Below are 20,345 nucleotides of genomic sequence, written 5' to 3' on the forward strand. Positions count from 1 at the left end.
TCGAACCGCCGACCTTTCGATCGGCAAGCCCTAGGCGCTGAGGCTTTAGCCCACAGCGCCACCCGCGTCCCGTTTGTATACACTTACCTGGGAATAAATCCCACGGAGCACAGCAGAACTTACCTTTCGAGTAAAACATGCATAGAATTAAACCGCTAGAAAACTGCAAAGGAGGTTGGGAGAAAACCAGGACACAACATAAAACTGCTAAAAGCCGCAAGTGACAGGAGCAGATTGCACACCATGCGCTTATTGTGCTGCTAGACCCACGTGAGATCTTCTCATGCGGCAAATTTCATAAAACAAGAGAAGGCAAGAGAACAGTCTCCCTAGTAATAGCTGAGAGTTAAGATCCAAAGTCTTTGCTGGAGGGATATCACGGATAAAGATGCCCACTGTGGGCATCTTCTCAACATGCACAGCATGAATGACAGCCTTGAGGGAAGGAACTGAAAGGAACTGCCTGCCTATGACCCCAGTCATGGCCCCCAAACCCTGAACTCAGGAGGGTGGGGAAGGAGCCGTTGCTTCCTTAAGGGGGGGCTTGCTGCCCCACACATGGAAGAACCACAGTATTAGAGAATGGAGCCTGGCAGCCACACATTGTTAGATGGTTTTATTTGAAATACTTTGAAGTAAACATTATAGCAAGGCACAAATGCCACTGCGGATTAAATAGATATGTGATGGCTTGGGAGGGACACACCCCCTCCCCACCCCCTGCTATTGTTACTATAGCTAGGCTACCTTGTAAAACATTCCCTAGACTAAAATGTACACAGTATCAAAAAATACAAAGGGTTTTATCAAAACACATTTCAGACGAGAAAGTGAGCAATTCAAATGCAATAAGATAAATAGGGTTTTTTTCCTTTTTTAAAATTATTTATAGTAAACAATGAGCAGGGTTCAGACTCAAAACATAAAAACCGTATAAAAAAAGTTAAGTATTACACAAAGCATGAGGATCAGCACAGGTGAGGGGGAAACGGCACAGACAGGGAGACGAGTCAATGCAAGTGTGGAAAGGAAACTCCAGAATCAATTCGGCCAATTGAGCAAAGGTGGGAGGGGCAGGGAAGAGATATAATGTAGTTCCTCAAGAGCAGGAGCACTTGGAAGAAAACGAGGAAGGGAGATCTCTTGCAGCAAGCGTCTTCTTGTCCTCACTTTGCCGGGGGTGATCTGGGAAGCTCCATTCTGAAACGACGATAGGCAGCCGGCCATGCTATACTTGGCAGCTGGATATGTCAACAGACAGACAGGTTCTGCTTCCTTGAATACTGCTTCTCCTGCAGCGCCCTTTTCACAGACTGAAATTCTTACGGGATGATCCTGCTCTGGCTGATACAGCAAGAGAAGGAACCAAACACAAGCAGAACAATATACTAAGCTTACAAGGAAGGAGAATCTTGAGACTCTGGGCTGGATCACACAGGGCTTGAATGGGCAGCTTAGGCATGAGAGACGACGTGGGAGCAAACCCTCTAGTGTAAACATTTAACCGTGCAGAAATTTTTCACGTATGCAACCCAATTCTTATTTAAATGTCATATGCCCAGTGAGAGAAAGGCACCCTGCAGTCTATCATATATGTCACTAATACTCCCAGGCCAGGTATGTGCATGTAATTAGTGCAAGCTTGTACTTTGGCTTGCAAGAAGCCCCAGCACAACCCGGCCCACTTCTGAACACAGGAGAGCTCCAATTGGGGCCAACGCTGAGGCTGATTATTGTTTAAAACACAGTGGGAACCTAGAAACTCCATTTGTGCAAAATTTAACCCACGTAAGGTGAATGTTTAGTGGCACCGAATCTCTTCTAGAAAAAAAAAAGACCAATTTTGTTTTTGTGTTCTGCATGGTTGGAGGACCAGACTCACGGAGTGCCTGAAAGGTGAAGCCAACATGATTTTAGGGAAGGAAAGCCTCTGTGGATTCACATCTCAAGAGAAAAAAAGTTGACGCAGGCTTTGCAGCCCAGACAGAATGCCTGGCAGGCTTGGGTAAGGAACTGAAGTGGAAGGCAATGCTTGCTATGAAAGAAGAAGAAGAAGAAGAAGAAGAAGAAGAAGAAGAGGAGGAGGAGGAGGAGGAGGAGGAGGAGGAGGAGGAGGAAAACTGAGGTGGAACTGTTGGCTGAGGCCTTTAGTGGGACAAGAGTGGTCCTGCTGTTCCTGGAAAAGGGGTGGGGGGAGAGACACACACACAAAGCAGAAAAGTGCTCCTGACCCTGAAGGTTCAGACATGGTTCAGCTGGACATCCTCATCACATTCTACTTCCCCCTCTCATAATTGTTACATATTCAGTGCTACAGAGACGGTGGCAGTTTGCCGTTTTGATTTCCCTTCCTAATTAAAGTGAATGGAATGCCGCGCCCATTCCATGAAATGAACAGCGTGTTTAAGAACCCCACCCCCCCTCCAATCAACATTTAGAGTGAGGCAAAACACGCTCTTTAAATATTTGGAGATTTGGGATGTTTGTTCTGCGTGCTGGGCTTTTCTGCATCACAGGACGTGGGGTCGCCCTCAGAGTCCTGGCTCTTTGAACCACCTCCTTCCTCGTCTGCAGTGTTCATCTTGCCATTCGGCTCTGCAAGTCCGTTCTCGCTTGTCTCCATTTGCTGAGCCTCTTTTTCAGAATCTGGCTCAGGCTCAGGCTCCTCCTGTTCCTCCTCCGGATCTTTCACTTTATGAACAATGAAGAGGTGCCTGTTCAGAGAGATGTGAGACGTGTAGCACAAGCCGCAGAGCTGGCACTGGTACGTGGAGCTGTCCGTCTTGTGCCGAGGTATGTGTTCCAGAAATTCACTCTCAGCGGCCGTTGCAAATCCACACTTGGCGCACTTCCAGTGTGCCTTCAGTTTTTTTGCTGGTGGATCTTCAGATCCCGATGCCGTAGTTTCCGTTTGGTCCAAACCACCTGCAGATACCCTCTTTGGATATTTTGCCTAGGAAATGAACACATGGCTTTATTGCGCCAATCAGCACCGTAAGACAACGTTCCCGCCCACCATGCGTGCACTGCGAATACAGAGATCCCCAAAGGGCATCTTTTCCCAACCAGAAGCCCCTCAGATGCTGTTGGACCACAACTCCCATCAGACCCACCCATGCTCAGGGATGATGGGAGACCAACAAGACCTGGAGAGCATTCGGTTTGGGAAGGCTGCCGTAGGCTATCACATCCATGTCCCCTTCCCTGGCCTCCTCGCTTAGCAAACCAAGCCATTATGAGACTGAGGAAGCCTGTGCACAACTCCTGTATCCCTGATCAAGCCTTCTGCCTGGTCAAGGAACATGCTATGCCCACAGTGGCCTTGCACAGTGCTTTCACTAGGATGTGTGTGTGCGGGGAAGAGCGAGAGCACACAAAAATCTCTATTACACCCTATGGAGAGCAGATCCCTTCAGATGTGGGTGCTGTACTCACAGTGGACCTGACCAGGCCATAGACCACTCCCCAGATCTGATCTATTTTTATGCTCGGGATGGGAAGCATGTGGCCTTCTGGAGGTTTCTGGACTGTAGCTTTCATCCTCCCTGACCACTGGCTAAGCTTAATAGGAGTTGTAGTCCAATAACCTCTGGAAGTTCTCCATCCCTGACAGACACACAAATGCAATGGAGCAGCATTTTGGGAGGAGGCAGGAAGAAAGATTTAGGAACTGCTGCCACCAATGCTTTGCATAAAAAAGGACAAAAGCTGCTGAAAGTGGATGTTCCTTCCAGGTATCACTAATTGTATTAATTGCCTCATCTGCATTTCATTGTTCTCCATGTGGAAAACTCTCTGTCCCATCTCTAACAATGCCAAAAGATGTCCAACATGACCTGCTACCAGCTCCCTAGAAGCCTCTAATTTCTCCTCACATTCTGCCTGGTTATCTTCAGTTTAATTACTCTATTAGTTCGGATTATAATTTAAGTTTCTTCAGTGCACAGGATTGTAATTTAACGAGGAAACAAGATGAGAGCTAATTTATAAGAGACATGTGCTCAGAGGATAGAGGAACTAGATAGACTGAAACTTCCCTACAGATTTTTAAAAAACCACATTTTTAATGGGAGATCTAGCAGTTCCTCCAAGAGATTCAGTTTTGTATATAATCTATATCTATACAGAATTCAAATCCTGATGGAAAGAAAAAGCTGAAAATGAATTCCACAGGCCACAAAAGGAAGGCAGTTCTTGAAGGAGGCCAAGCACATGAGATAGAATTACATATTATTTAAGAAAAGCATGGTAGATTACTTTTGTCAAGTCTTCTGCCGGAGCTTTGGTTTTGGATATCTGGGAAAGGTCTGGGTTTTTGATGCCGTGCATGAGGCTGATGTGGCTCTCTAGCATGGACAGCTGAGGAAATGTCTGGATTTCATCTGTGCAGTACCTTAAAAATACAAAGCAAAATAGTATCATGATATAAGTAGCATTTCTTTTTCATATTTTTTAAAGAAAATATTTTTATTGGATTTTGGTAATGTAAGTGTCTATACAAATATATAAGCAGAAAAAGGTAAAAAGGATTAAAAATAAAATATGCAATATAAAAATAACAAAAGGAGCAAACAGATTCATGAAAAAGAAAAGGTGTTATGTCACAAGTTAAAGAGAGGATAAACACAGTTCTTCCACAAATCTATGACATGTTTAAAGATGTCAAGAAGTTAACCCCAAACCTCCCTGCATAATGAAGCATGAGCATTATATCAGTAGTATTCCGCCTCTCATCCCTTACCTATTCTCCTACTTGTCTGTTGGCTCCCCACAACTATCAATATATTGATTGCAAGTTTCTTGGGGCATGGACCTTATCTTTCTGCTTATGCAAGTAGCTCAAAAATGGACATTTTTGTTTTACTTCAGAGGACAGTCGTCAATCCACCTAAACAAATAACCTGTTCCAGTTCTGCCCCCTCAAATGGTTTCAAATGTATTATTATTATTATTATTATTATTATTATTATTATTATTATTAAAATTTGTATATCATCCATCATCAAAAGATCACAGGGTGGTTTACATTTTAAAAACACAAAAATACCTACCATAATAATAGAAGAAAAACAATTATACATTGGATGACACGAGGCTCTCAAACATTTTTCCTTCTTAATTACTACAAAAGACCAAAAGCAATCTATGTATACATCCACTTCCAAGAGCCATCTATTTCTATTCCAGCAGCACTATGGCAAACCTGGCCCCTTTTACAGCTCTTCTCTGTACAATGACAAAGGATAACAACGGCTTCCCTTTTAGAGAATCAATAATTTAAAAAAGAATCAACAAGAGCAGAATCTGTTTCGTCCGTGAGGGAAATGTCAACATTTGTGTCCACATTAGAACTTTCAAGACTAAATTGCCAGATGTACTTGTACAACAAAATGTACTGTGTATCAGTGAAAGTCACATTCCTGCTCAGAATCAGAGTCTCCTTGGTCATGGATGTCATGAGAAGATGTGTCACATTTGTGTAATACAGCATTATAAAAGCATCAGTACAAACCTTAACATGCGAGTCTGTTACTAAAGGTGATCATGAAAGGAGTGGATGTCCATATTTTATGAAAAGTTGTTTAACTAGCAAAATGTTGGCGTTTAAATACATTTATTCATCAAAATAATAATATTGCAATACTTTCAAAGTACGCATCATTTTATAGAGTTACATTGGCGGCTACGCTGTAGCAGTTAGAAGTCACCTGTAGACTTGCAGGAAATTTATTTAGTGGTTTGTCTCATTTGTGTCCTCACCTTTCCCTTCAAATTACAAAGACTAGTCTCTCATTTCATCCACACAACCACCCTGGGAAGGAGGCCAGGCTGAGAGGCAGTGATTTGTTCAAGGTCAGCTTCATGACTTTGAACTTGGATCTCCCACCACCAAACCAGGCAGTCTAGCCACTGGGTAAAAAGGTAAAGGTAAAGGACCCTTGGATGGTTAAGTCCACTCAAAAGCGACTATGGGGTTGCGGCGCTTATCTCGCTTTCAGGCCAAGGGAGCCAGCGTTTGTCCACAGACAGCTTTCCGGGTCATGTGGCCAGCATGACTGAACCGCTTCTGATGCAACAGAACACTGTGACAAGCCAGAGTGCATGGAAACACCGTTTTACCTACCTGCCGCAGCAGTACCTATTTATCTACTTGCCCTGGTGTGCTTTCGAACTGCTAGGTTGGCAGAAACTGGGAGAAGGCAACAGGAGCTCACCACCGGTGCATGGATTCGAACTGCCAACCTTCCAATCAGCAAGCCCAAGAGGCTCAGTGGTTTAGACCACAGCGCCACCCGCTCCCCTGCTGTGGGCTATGCCAATCAGGTGTCTGCGCTAAGTTCGGCATCAATATGGCGAACCCTGGGGAGCTGAGTTGCGCCAGGTTGCCCAAGGAGGGGTGAACCAGCCCAGGTTGGAGATGGAGCAGGTAAAAACTCCCATGCCGATCAGTAGTGGGACTGTGCCTGTGAATAGCCACTGCAGCCTTACCTGGGCAAGACAGCAAAACCCAGACTCTAACCACTACACCACACTGGCTCCAGCAAAGTTAATATAGAAGGAACTAAGCATTCTACATTTGCTTAGATATAGCCCAGTGGTTGCATCATCAATGCCTAACGTGCTTCAGTCTTATCATGGAATCTAGCTGTGAAACCTAAAAATGTACCTGAGTTAGTGCAAGATCCTTTGTTCTAAGCTATGCCCTAAAAAGCCTTAGATATGGCCCATTACAAAGCACTTTTTTAGCCTGGAAGACTCATAGAAATTTTCAGGAAAACAGTTGTGTACTCACCAGCAGGTGTAAACTTTCTTTGCTGTGTCATGGTTATTGCGTACATGTCTGTGCAGACTATTGGAGGCGTTGAATGACCGCTCACACTGCCGACAGGGATATCTTTTCACATTCTATGAGAGGAATGGGAGCGTTAGTCCTAACAGCAAGAATGAGCTGCCTCTTTTTTTTTTGGTCTTGATCTGTGCAAAAGAATCCACACAATCTAGATTTGTGTACTAGCATCTGTAATGCATCTGCCTGTATCCTTGATCTGACAAAGTGTACTTTTGTGAGACATGGAAAACACATTTAAGAGTCCTGGCCAATTGTGGCCCTTAGGTGTGCATTTCTCAAGGGGTTACAGACATGTTTTTCTTCGAGAGTCGCTGTGCTCACCATAGAGACATGCAATTGACCTGCTACAAACATGTGTCTCTTGCAGCATAAAAAGCAGCCCTTGGCCATAAACCTGATAAGCTTGCCTTGAGCCAGTTCCCCATCTGCAGAATGCGAATGTTCATGATCTAATTTATAATATTTTTGTGGAGAAGAATCCCGATAATGCTTATGCATTTGCAGTCAATACAGTTTCAGAAACATATGGTCTTAAAAGGGGAACACATGGAGAGAGAGAAAGAAAGAAACATACTCTGAAGTTTATCTCTGATGCTGCCACAGGACTGCAGAGACCAAAATGAACAATGCATCTACTCAGGCTCTCACCCTGCTACAAGGTTTATGTAATAAGCAATTTTATTTGTTTAGATGTAAGCTATAACAAACATAAAATGTATGTATGAGGTTTAGATTAGATTTGCACATTGCTTCTTATTACGAAGGTCCTGAAATAATTTGCAAACAAAACAAACTCCACACAACCATTATTAAAAACAGATGCAACAGTACAGCCATATCATTGGTGCTGCCTAAATGGTGCTGCCTAAAACAAAAACTTGTTCCCCTGGAGCTCAAACAATGACAGGCAGGCTGCTGAAGAGTTTTAGATGAATCCTGTGGGAAAGAGGAACAAAATATAGCCCCCAGACCCTTACCTTTCCATGGCTTTTCCTCATATGGGACACATAGGTTTCTCGGTCAGGGATGCACTGCGAACACTCCCGACATGTCCAACTGCAGGGTTTTGGCTTGGGTTTTGATTCTGGGCTCGTCCCTTTTGTGGGCAAAGAGGTCTGGGAAGTACCATTGATTACTGAAAGCTCCTTTGATGCTGGAAGAACACTGCTGTTAGTTGCTGTTTCTGTCTTCTGTCGGAAGCTAGCAAGATCTTCAGGATTCTCAGGGACCCCATGGACGCTCTAATGAACAAAAACAAAAAATCCACAGCATTAGAGCAGGGCAAAGGGAAGTTGCCTATTTTCCTAAAATAGCAGGAAACTGCTCTGCTTAACAAAAGCATATCATTTCCCACCTCCTTCTTTTTTAGACAGCCCAGGACTAAGATAGAGATTATGTCCATAGCCAATAGGCTATGTTAACCCTAATGCAGTGTGATTCATTCCATCAACACAGTGAGAAACTATGCACTTAAATTATAACAGAACAGCATAGTGTGTTTGCAGCAGACTTAAGACTGAATTCACAGTTTGGAGGATTGTGAAAAAGTGCTGCTGCTGTAGAATGCTGCCTCCTCTGGCTCTGTGCAGAACATTATGGTTTGCAGATACATCCAAACTGGCAAACTAAAGTTTGAGCAAGCCCTCCAAACTGGGATTGCAAATCCTAGTTTGGAATGCTTGATGAAAGGAAAAGGGAGTGTGAGAGCACACGTGTTTGTTCACAATCCTCAATATTCACATCAAGCTTGGCCCAAGGATGTGATCTGAGGAAACTGCACCCCGGTTTGTCAATTAAACTCTGAACCAATGCAAAGTGAAATGCCATGAAAGCTCTTCCTTGAGTACAAAAGTAGCAGGTGGTCACTGTTGCTTTTCAGACAGAAAGATACAGGCAAAATTTAACTAGATGCTGCAGCTAAATCATTCAGCCTCTCCAATACATGTTTTGAAGAGTGCTTCTGTAAAATATTTTCTTGCTTGTGAACAGCCTGAACGTCAGGAAGGAAAGAAGCCTAGCTTGTAACCCAAGAGGAAGGAAGGAACCTGCAGCCCTCTAGATGATGGATTCCAACTTCCATCATCCTTACCATTGGCCTTGTTGGCTGGAAATGATGGGAGTTGGAATCCAACAAGACTTGAGAGTCACAAATTTTGCAGCTCTTAAGTTTTCCAGGGAATTTTGGAGGCATGAAGAGAATTAATATGCCTGATACACTTATTTATTAGAAGAATTTTTATTTTCGCCCTTCAATCATATTTTCAGGGCAATTTACACAAAGAACAATAAAATGTGGAGGGGGGGGAGCATGCCTGTGCACATACAGAAATGCACATATACACAACAAGCTAAAAACCCACAAAATTATAAAAGCAGCATTAAACAGTTAACAGGCTTAAACCTGCATTTTAAAAGCTTTAGATAGTATTTGGCACTGAAAAGAGAGCATTCCACAACTGGTCTTCAGGCACATACTACTACTGACAAGGGAAGAGTTTCACGTATGGGCAGGTGCACATGGAGAGCAGTGACCCTTCAATTACGCTGGTCACTTTGCACTGCGCCCAGAAATGAACTGGGAGGCAGTGAGTATAGCACCAGTCTCAGTAAGAAATCTAGATGCTGTAGGTACTTGGACTATTAACGCAACACACTTCTGGGAGGACTGTTTTACACGCAATCTTTGAATTGGTTTTGAGGCTGCTTGTGAAGATATCCACCAGTGGTGGGTAAAAAAGAAAGAAGGGCGGCCGATGTGTTTCATGCAAAGCAATCTCAATTCAGAAGGTAGAAAAGTGTTCTGTGCAGGCATGGTATCCTCTCCAGTCACCAACCTTAACATGCTGCATTAGCTGAAGTTTCTGCATATACACCAGCTGGCAATGCGGACACTTGAACACTCCCACCATCAGCCTGTTGGCATTCTGCTGGAAGTGCTCCTGCAGAAGCCTCTTCTTGTTAAAGACTGTCTCACAAGAGCATTTGTAGATCACCCTGGAACAATTGAAAAATGAATTAGCAATGAAAGTTTACTCTAAACAAAAAAATCAACATAGAAAAATTTATTATCATCATCATCAAATTAATTATTGAAGTATTATTATTATTTATTCAATATATATACCACCCCCTGTATCAGAAGATCTCAGGGCAGTGTACAACATTAGAAACCCAACTCCAACAAAATGCCTTGGAAACATGTATTTTAACAGGAAACATTGTTGTGATGTCACCTGGCGGGTGGGTCTCAATTCTGTTTTGCTGCAAGTGGCTGTTCCCAGCAGGAACAGCTTACAGGTGACGGTTAAATCCTGCTCCATTTGGCTGAGCGCATCTGTTCCCTCTTTGTAACAGGTGCATACAGTCAAAGGAAGCAGAAGAAAAACACTGAGTCTGCTTGCTTTCACTGTGTGCGCCTGTTCCATGGAAAGAGGTGCCTGCAGCAAAAGCAGACCTGTTTTAATTCTGCATCAATACATGAAAGGGGGGGAGGAGAGAGAAACCGCTAGGGAAGGTTGATCCTTGCAAAGGGGGTTTTCCCATCCCCTTCCTGGGAAGCGTGTACTGAGCAGAGGTTAAATTCTGCTCCATTTTGCTGCACACAGCTCCCAGGGGGAATGGGGAAAGAACTGCTTTTGCAAGAATCAGCCTTCCACAAGTGTTTTTCCCCATCTCCTGGGAGCTGCAATTTCTCCTTCATGCATCAGTTGGATCTACCTTTAAGTGTGTGTGTGTGTGTGTGTGTGTGTGTGTGTGTGCGCGCGCTTCAGAAAGAAGGGAAGGGGCTCATTTTAACATTGCTCCAGTATGGACTTTTGATGGGTGGGTGTGTTGCCCACCTGTCAATCATGTGGAGTGCCTCACTCACCTATCAAATTTGGCCTGTGAAGCTAATCCTGATAAGGATTTGGCCCACAGAGGCAAAAAGGTTCTCCACTCCTGCTCTAAGTGCTGCTATTTATTTTAATTTGTAGTTCTGCCCGACAGGCTCTTCCTGAAGCTCCCATTACTGCTTCTCTAGCAGACAAGAATTACAAGGCAATTTCACAGAGACATGGAATCAAAAGGACTTTGGAGGGCATCTATTTCCAATCTCCTGCTCAATGCAGGACCTGAAATCCTGGATGCAAGTACAGCATTCCCAACAGATGGCTGCCCAACGTAAATATAACCAGTGAAGGAGACCCCGACAGCTCTGCAGACAGTCTGTTCCCACTGTCAAACAGCTCTTACCACTGTTTATCCTCATGGTTTGCCAAAATGGGTTTCTGTGCAATAACCATCCATTGGTTCTAGGATGCCCTCTGGAGAAACGCGTAACATCATGCAGAGCACAGGGGCTGTCTGTACGCTAACAGATGATAAATCCGTCCTTGCTTCTTTCCAAGTGTGAAAAGTCTTAGGAGCAGATGGGCTACATAACTAAATATTAAGATAACTAGAAAACAAGATTTCTGCCTAACCCTTCATTTCTTTAAAAGAGAAGGTATGCAGATCCTACTAAAAACTGTCTCCACAACACAGTTTATTCTCTCTCTCTCCATATAGTTGGGACAACAACGTTCTTGTAAGCCCGGTGGGGATGGGCATAGAAGGCAAACTGGGTAAAGAGGAGAAATTGAGCAATACATTTATTTAACCGGGCAGCCACTTACTGAGATGTCTTATGAGGTTCTGCGGGGTGCTGACTGGTAATGTGAGCAGTGGTGCTGTCTGCAGACTTGAAGGCCATAGGACAGAACGAACACTTGTGGAAGACTTCACAGTGCTTCTCGTGAATGTGCACTTTCAGCATAGCTTGCGACATGAAGACAACCCCACAGTGAGTGCACCTGGGAAAAGAGAGAGAGAGCTAAACTTGAGCTCTGCAAACCAAAACAAAAAAATCATAAGCACACACTGAGATTTCCGTGAAAGTTCAGGAAACAAGGACCCACTGAGGTCTGCCTCACTGACCTGGAGGGAGTAGTAAAATCCACAGCATTTGTAAAATCCACAGCATTAAAGTGTTCCAGGGTGATCAATAATGGCGATAAAGACAAAAATGAATAATAATAATAAAAAAAAACCAGGGGGAAAAGCCTGTTTTCTGATAAGACACTCAAAAGTCCCAATGAAATGCACACTGAAAATGTTTTAAAACCTCCAGGGATACAGCTGATCCTGGACAAAGTCACTCCAATTTGAGGGGTGTTCAAATCAAAATGCAACTGCTGTTAGCCACAAAGCGCTAACAGCAGGACCAAACTTCCTTTCTATTTATTGCCTGCATTAGCCTGGGCTTCAGTGCTTTTATTCCAAGCAAATCAAGTCACTTAGGAGTCTGCTAAGGTAAAGACAAAGGGACCCCTGACCATTAGGTCCAGTCGTAGCCGACTCTGGGGTTGTGGCGCTCATCTCGCTTTACTGGCCAAGGGAGCCGGCGTGCAGCTTCCGGGTCATGTGGCCAGCAGGACTAAGCCGCTTCTGGCGAACCAGAGCAGCACACGGAAACGCCGTTTATCTTCCCGCCGGAGTGGTACCTATTTATCTACTTGCACTTGACGTGCTTTCGAACTGCTAGGTGGGCAGAAGCTGGGACAGAGCAACGGGGGCTCACCCCGTCGTGGGGATTCGAACCGCCGACCTAATGATCGGCAAGTCCTAGGCTCTGTGGTTTAACCCACAACGCCACCCACGTCCCTAGGAGTCTGCTAAGCACCCTTTAATTCATGCTGCATTGTTCCAACTAAGCAATAAAAAAGTATTTGGTGCTCATGTTGCTCTTGCTGTTCTGTTTTACATCAAGGGTTGGGAAGCTGTGGTCTCTCCAGGTGCTGCTGGACTCGCATCAGCCCCAGCCAACATGGCCAACAGCCAGTGATGATGGCAGCTATAGTCCAGCAATTTATATTCTGCTTTCCATGCTCAAGGAGGCTTACATCATGAAAAAATGCATAATTACAAATATAACAAATATTGTCAGAAACAATACATTTAAAAAATCAGGAAGTACACAACCAAATTGAACAAGTTCCACATAAAACCATAAGAAGATCTAAAAATAAAGATACAAAAAATAAATATCAATAACAGAAACAAACCCTGCTAACAACCCCCACCCTAAACAATACCCAGGAGTCTGTTCAGCAGCCTCAGCTTTTGTAGCTGGAGTCAGTCAGCGTACCACCTTTCCAGGCCAGGTGGGAAAAGGCCTGCAAGGCAGGGAGCAGGTCTTCCAGGACTCACAGCCAAGATGGCCACATCAAAAGGGCCATAAGTTCCCTGCCTGTAGCATAAAGTCAGTATCGCATCAGTATTTCTTCAGTTAAGACACAGAAACACCAAATTTTAGATCAATTCAGTTTTCCCCCCTATGGATACTATTTATTTTTAAAATGTCTAATCCACCGTTTATCCAAATGGTAGTGAATAAAAATAAAAATGCAATATAATAATAATAAAAAACACCACCACAGTACCCTCCTTTGCAAGCAACAAAACTGAGAAGCCAGAGAGCGACAGAACTATAAAGCATACAGAGGAAGCAAACTACGTGTCAGAATCAGACCATCACTACTTCATAACCTTTAAGAGGGCTGTGAAAGTCCATCAAAAAGCCCTGGCATTTGCAGCATTTCCCCCTCTCTTAGCCTGCAAGCACAGAAGAACACTCATTGCCAAAGTGTCTATAAAGATGTGCCTCCTGAAGGCACGGCAGGACAAACACGCCTTATCAGCATTTGATATCCTGAAATTGTCAGCCTGTCTGATCACCAAACAAGTTGGCAGCAAAGCTGTGTGGCGTGAAAAGGATTTGATAAGATTTTAAGCTCCATTCCCCCTCGCCCCATTCATCCCCGCTCGGTGTGCATTAAATGTCACGACACATCTTCCTCGTGCACCCCCACCCCTCAATTGAGCACAAACCTGTAGCCAACTTTGCGCGAGTAATGAAGGCAGTTCTCCTTGACGTGGGTTTGGAAATAGGCCGACCGGCAAATGGCGCCACACTCTGGGCAGCAATAAGGGGATTTGTGAGCATGGATTCTTTGATGAGCACAGTAACTGCACTTGTTGGGCAACAGCATCTGGCACACTTGACAAGTCTAAAGGAAGAAAAGGAGATGCCACAATTAGCCATTCCTGCTGCACTCTTCACATCTTTTTCCTGCTTCTTTCCATTATGAGAACTTCTACCAACAGAACTTCTTACGTAAATCCTATGGTCTCCCTTTATCTTCTTACCTTTGCCATGCCACTTCCGTGTTCCATAGAGTGCCCACATACCGCTGGCATTAAATGGTATCCCTACAAATGGGAATTTGGCTTTCTTCAGCAAGTGTTTTCTCCCCAGGGGTGTGTGTAAAAAGAAAGACAGGTCTAACATAATGCTTATTTCTACTTTCCAAACACCAGGACCATGTTGTAAAGAGAGCTGTCAGGATTTTCCAGTGACAAGTCGTTCCAATGTCAAATCCTAACGTACTTACCAGTAGAAAGAATTCTGAGGAAGCACTTAAGCCAAGCCAACTTAACATTAGCACCATGTTTTCCAGCACCTGAGCAAGGGAATTTCAAGGCCTCTCCCAGATCCCCTCTCTGTAGATCACAAATGACATCAACCCACTCCTGGTCTATACAACAGGGCACACAGTCACCACTTCTGCTTCCTGGGCCTTCAGTGCTTTGATTCAACCCTAAAGATCTTTCCTTTCTCTGCCCTTGAACTCTTGTCACTCTCCGTCTGCAGTTTCCTGCCTCCCACCAGTCATGGCTATTCTTGAAGCCCACGTCATGGCTTGCTGCCAATACAGACAATTTGAATTTGACAGAGGATTGTGCCCTGACACTGCAAAACAGCTCTCCTGCTGATCATTCCATTTTACTACGTACGTTTCTACACAAGTTACAGCAATTTCGTCAGAGGCCTTATCATTGTCCCTGAAAGACTCGCAATCCAAGTACTGAATGTTTACTTGACTTACGTACATATGTTTCTATTAATAGCCTCAGAATGGTTTTAAATAGTTACCTATTTATATTTTTGTTCTGTGCTTTTAGAACGCCTTTAGTTATTGTTAATATAACCGGTTATCACACACACCCTAAAAATTTGGACCTTTGGGCCTCAAAACACAGTAAACACTGAAATTCCAGACTAAAAGCTCAGGGAGAACAGTCCAGAATTTCAACAGCCTACAAACCTGCCTCTTCCCATCTCCTTGCCCCTTAAGATCAACACTGGACTGCATCCCTGCAGGTGGCAAGGAGTGTCAGACAGCAGAACGCTTCTGACCCCTTTCCGTATTCCCCTACAGAAAAAACCTCTGCATGTGGAAAGCTTGCACACCAAAGAGGATGAAACTTCTTCCTGACATATTAGCTGTCTATGTGTGAGAAGATTTTTACACAATGGGAAATTTAAGGATACTGTTCCCCCACTGCCAGCAGGTTTAAATAGCACAGATGGGGAAAGACTACTGGAACTATGGAATTTCAACATTTAGTATACTCTGGGGCCCAAAGGTCCTGATTCGCAGAGAGATTGTGGTGGTTGCTTTCATTGGAGTCATGTTTTGGATGCTTAAATCAGGAGTTGGTCTAAGATTCTTCTTCCACAGCAGCTGCCTGATACACATTCAGAATTCAATTTAATCATGCTACTGTTTCATCAAGACCAGGGGTCGGCAACCCGCGGCTCCGGAGCCGCATGCGGCTCTTTTACACCTTTGCCGCGGCTCCGCAGATCCTCGGGGACCCTGAGCAGAAAAGCAAAAGTGCCAGAAAGAGGAGGGGGATGGAGCTGGACAGCCGAGCTGGGCAAAGCAAGGCGGCGGCAGCGGAGCTCGAGAGGCGGCGGCGGCCGGAGAAGGGCTGCTACTGCTGCTGCTTCTGCCGCCGGAGGGAGGTTCTGCCAGGCGGCTTCATGGCTCATAGCTTCCCCCGGGGTAGGACGGGCGGCGGCGGCGAGGGGGAATGCTCTCCCAGGCCACGCTCTTCTCAGCCCCGCGCGCGAGGCACCTGAGGCGAGGGAGAGAGCGCGCGCGCTCGAGGGAAATGGCGGGGTGGGGTTTTTGTGTGTGTGTGTGTGAGAGGGGTGGCGGTGGTGCTTCGGGATCCTTTTCCATGCCTTGCTTCTGAGTGGCTGCCCGAGTTGAGAGAGAGCACCTGAGGTGAACCACAAAATGGGCCCGCCCTCCCTGTCAGGGAGGAAGGGGTGAATTACGTCAGTGACGAGGAGGGGGTCCAGAGGTAGCCAGCAGGTGCTGTGATGCAGCATCTCGGCCTCAGAGAGAGGCGGGGGAGCGCGAGAGCAATTGCCAGGGGAAGCTGTTAGGCACCAAAATCCTGCATGCGGGATTTCCCCCGTTCTCTCGTGCCTATGCAATTCCTGCCCTTCTCCCTTCCCCCTCGAGATTTGCTGCAGAGACAAGCAAATGAAGAAGGGAAGAGTATTAGCTGACATGTCCCCGGATCCCATGGAAAGCACCACAGATTCCTTTGCTTACCAGCTCTTTTTATTTTAAGTTGGCTTCAAACCTGTAATTGCGTAGGTGTATGTATGTATACATATACACACACATAAATATTCATATCTCTTCCCTCTCACCTTCCTTTCACCCAGTTTCTCTGGCACTGGTTTATAAATGCTGCTATGTAGAAATGATGAGAAAGTTGCACCAGCAGAAGGAATGGATATGTGCTGTTAGTAAAAAGAGAGGGAGTTGAACTGCAGGGAGGGACTGACACTTTTCTATGTATTAATTTGTATAATGCCCTCTATGCACATGGTGCTTTGCAAAAAATGGATATGAGAGGTACCATACCCCTCTTTGCTATCTGAAATAGACTCGGGAAAAAGAGAGAGAATGGGGGAAGGGGAAGAATGTGTGGTTATTTACATTTGGCTTGTTTTGCGGCTCCCAGTTTTTCCGCCCTTCAGAAACGGGTCCAAGTGGCTCTTTTTGTCTTAAAGGTTGCAGACCCCTGATCAAGACCATCCAGTCTAATTTTGTGAAGTGGAAACGTTTATATAAAAACTGAAATTATCATAGGCTTATGCAAGTAACGCAAGTTACTGTAAAGCTGTGATAAGAAATGTGAGCAAAAAGGAGGAAAAGTTGGGTAATAATCCACAACCATTTAAGCCATAGAGGTTTTTCCTACCGAATTCTGTATGTTGTGGATTTAACCCTTTTTATCTACTGTTGTATGATATGTATGCCCTTGATGTCTGGGAAATACTTAAGAAGGTTTTGCCAATGAAAGCTACCAATTTATCTCAAAATTTAAATTCTAAGGTCCTCCCAAGCCTCATGAGCTTCACCAATTCATTGGAGTCAAATCTCCACTATCATTTATCTCCTTTTCATTTATCTCAGCTCTTCTTCACTTTATGCTCCCATCATTGCATCAGGCTGTAGCAGAGCGATCGATGGGAGCAGGACCACTCCATTAGCTCTGCTGAGAAACCAGCTCCACATGGAGCCTCCTCTCCATAAATGGCTTCCATGCCAGTTGGTCATTATAAGAACAACTATGCAAAAGAGCCTATGTTTGCTTGTTTCCCTTTTCCCTCCTCATTCCTTTGTCCTGTGTCTTTTAGACTGCAAATCTGTGGTCAGGAACTGTCTTGTTTCATTAATCTAATGTAAGTCTCTCTTGAAACCTTTTGGTTGAAAAGTAGAGTACATTAATAAATTAATCTATAGGGGAACAGCTGTGATGGTCCTTGATCATCTATTTCAGGCACCCCCAACCTTCGGCCCTCCAGATGTTTTGGCCTACAACTCCCATGATCCCTAGCTAACAGGACCAGTGGTCAGGGATGATGGGAATTGTAGTCCAAAACATCTGGAGGGCCGAAAGTTAGGGAAGGCCTCATCTAAGTAGTACTTCAGGGTCTCTTTTGTTTCTAGCCTCCTAAGCATCTGGTGAACTGTCAGGCAGATCTTCAGGGAGAGGGAGGTTAGATGGGGAGAGAATCTAGTTTAGAAAAGGATGTTGGTAAAATAGTAGTTTTACCAGTTCCCACTCACTATCTCCCGCAAAACCACAAAGATACTTAACTACTGAATAATGCTTAGAAACTACAATGGTACTATCTGTTTAATTAAAGGGAAATAGATAAAAAATAATCAGGCAGAACCCAGCACCAAATGTTGCATTTCCGTTGTATGTTCCCGAGGGAAAAGTAACTTCTGACTTTGACGCTTTCACTGCAAAATAAAACTAAAGTGTGCATTAAGTAAATAGAGTACACATATTCTCAGATTTCTAAAGTGAAGAGATTCCCTTCCTTAAGTAAATGCTACCATTGAGGCAGCTGCCCATCCCATAATGCTACCTGAGCAAAAGACTTGCACATCCCTTACCTGCAACTCTGAATCTCTCTCATCCTAGTGCAGGGGTCTGCAACCTGCGGCTCCGGAGCCGTATGTGGCTCTTTTACACCTTTGCCGCGGCTCCGGGGCAGATACTAGCGAGGGGAGGAGGCGCATTGTGTGCCCCGACACTCCCCACTGTGGCAGGCACTGTACTGGCTGTGACGTTGCATGGGGGCGGTGCGTGCGTTAGTCACGCACCGTCCCAACGTCACCTTCCCGCCCGCTGTTAGATCAGAGGGCAGCGGCACGCATGCTTTAAATGTCACAATGGTTTTGCGGCTCCCAGGTTGTTGTTTTTCTTCGGAAACGGGTGCAAGTGGCTCTTTTTGTCTTAAAGGTTGCAGACCCCTGTCCTAGTGTTTCATTGCAGTAGCTTGTATTTAATCAAATATTTGATTTCAGTATACAATTAGAAACTGTGATATGCTACAACTACAGCAGCATACAAAGGAATGTGGTCAGCTGACAGGTTTAGCATTAAATTACAGTGGTACCTCGCAAGACGAATGCCTCGCAAGACGAAAAATGCGCAAGACGAAAGAGTTTTCCGGGTTTTTTGAGTTTGTTTCCTTTTTCTTAAAGCTGCTAAGCCGTTAATAGCTGCTAAGCCGCTAATAGCCGTGCTTCGCAAGACGAAAAAACCGCAAGACGAAGAGACTCGCGGAACGGATTAATTTCGTCTTGCGAGGCATCACTGTATCCAAATTAAAAAATAAATTATCTGTATTAGTGTTATCTATTGAAATTCCATTTTCATTTGTATAGTTGTAAATTAATCTGTCACTCACAGTTTCCATAATGAAAGTATATTTATTCAATACACCTGGCCCATGTTCTCCACAATTCCATGCCTCTTTTTCTCCTGATTTCATAGAATCATAGAATCATAGAGTTGGAAGAGACCACAAGGGCCATCGAGTCCAACCCCCTGCCAAGCAGGAAACACCATCAGAGCACTCCTGACATATGGTTGTCAAGCCTCTGCTTAAAGACCTCCAAAGTAGGAGACTCCACCACACTCCTTGGCAGCAAATTCCACTGTCGAACAGCTCTTACTGTCAGGAAGTTCTTCCTAATGTTTAGGTGGAATCTTCTTTCTTGTAGTTTGGATCCATTGCTCCGTGTCCGCTTCTCTGGAGCAGTAGAAAACAACCTTTCTCCCTCCTCTATGTGACATCCTTTTATATATTTGAACATGGCTATCATATCACCCCTTAACCTCCTCTTCTCCAGGCTAAACATGCCCAGCTCCCTTAGCCGTTCCTCATAAGGCATCGTTTCCAGGCCTTTGACCATTTGATTTGCAGGACAAATGCAACACTTTGCCAGTTTGGATGAAAAAGGCATAAATACATAACACTAACCTTTAGCCCTCCAGATGTTGCTGGACTACAACTCCCACAATCCCACCACTGGCCAACAACATCCAGAGGGCTGCACATTTGTCACCTCTGACATAACCCTATACCAGTTTGTCACTGCATCTGACGCACCCAAATGTCATAAAATATGAACAAAGATTCTGCACTGTTATGTGTCTACAGTAAACACAAAGAATAATAATTCCTAACTTTACTCCTAGGTTGTGATGTTGGAAATATCAATTTAGAATCAACCAAGGGGCTCTTTAATGATGGATACTCAAGACAAATTTTCTAACTTTCAGCAGACATAGAATTCCGGCTATAATCATGAAAAAGAAGGCTCATTTGGCCCGGAAATGAGTCCTCCTTTATCGGCATTTTGAAGACACATCACTTAAGCCACTGTTTGTACCCAAAAGGGTGAACAGGAGTAACAAAGTCATCTTAACTAAAGCTGACATTTGTCCTATTGCCAAAGAAGATCACAGCCAATGGGAAGAATAACTATCAGCAACTCCAGAGATTATGCAAGGAAAATTCAAGAGGTCTAATCAATCTACTGCATTTCTGAATAAAAATTACCCTCCAGATTCAGCAGACGGGACTGTTCCAGAAGAAGAGGATTTGCTGAGTAATTTTGTTAACCTACCAAATAAAGAGCAAAGTGACATTCTCACCAAACTAGCTAAGTTACAGTCCAGGTTGACCCAAATACAACAGCATGGACAACAAAATGTTGGTGAAACAATTGACAATCAAGCC

The 20,345-nt window shown here is 44.4% G+C and overlaps 1 protein-coding gene across 1 annotated transcript in view; it reads right to left on the reverse strand.

Annotated features, from left to right (window-relative positions):
- Window positions 1-601: 601 nt before the first annotated feature.
- The window catches only part of ZNF592 (zinc finger protein 592), a 45,538-nt gene continuing 25,794 nt past the window's right edge, over window positions 602-20,345 (reverse strand). Inside the window, exons 3-9 of the mRNA XM_082198312.1 lie at window positions 13,760-13,938; window positions 11,506-11,682; window positions 9,685-9,844; window positions 7,828-8,091; window positions 6,794-6,906; window positions 4,258-4,393; window positions 602-2,953 (exon numbers count right to left, since the gene is read on the reverse strand). Coding sequence (XP_082054438.1) covers window positions 2,459-2,953; window positions 4,258-4,393; window positions 6,794-6,906; window positions 7,828-8,091; window positions 9,685-9,844; window positions 11,506-11,682; window positions 13,760-13,938 — 1,524 coding nt within the window. The 3' untranslated portion in view covers window positions 602-2,458. The remainder of the gene's footprint in view (window positions 2,954-4,257; window positions 4,394-6,793; window positions 6,907-7,827; window positions 8,092-9,684; window positions 9,845-11,505; window positions 11,683-13,759; window positions 13,939-20,345) is intronic.

This window comes from Podarcis vaucheri (assembly GCF_965113315.1).
Source record: "Podarcis vaucheri genome assembly, chromosome: 14".
NCBI classification, from domain to species: domain Eukaryota; kingdom Metazoa; phylum Chordata; class Lepidosauria; order Squamata; family Lacertidae; genus Podarcis; species Podarcis vaucheri.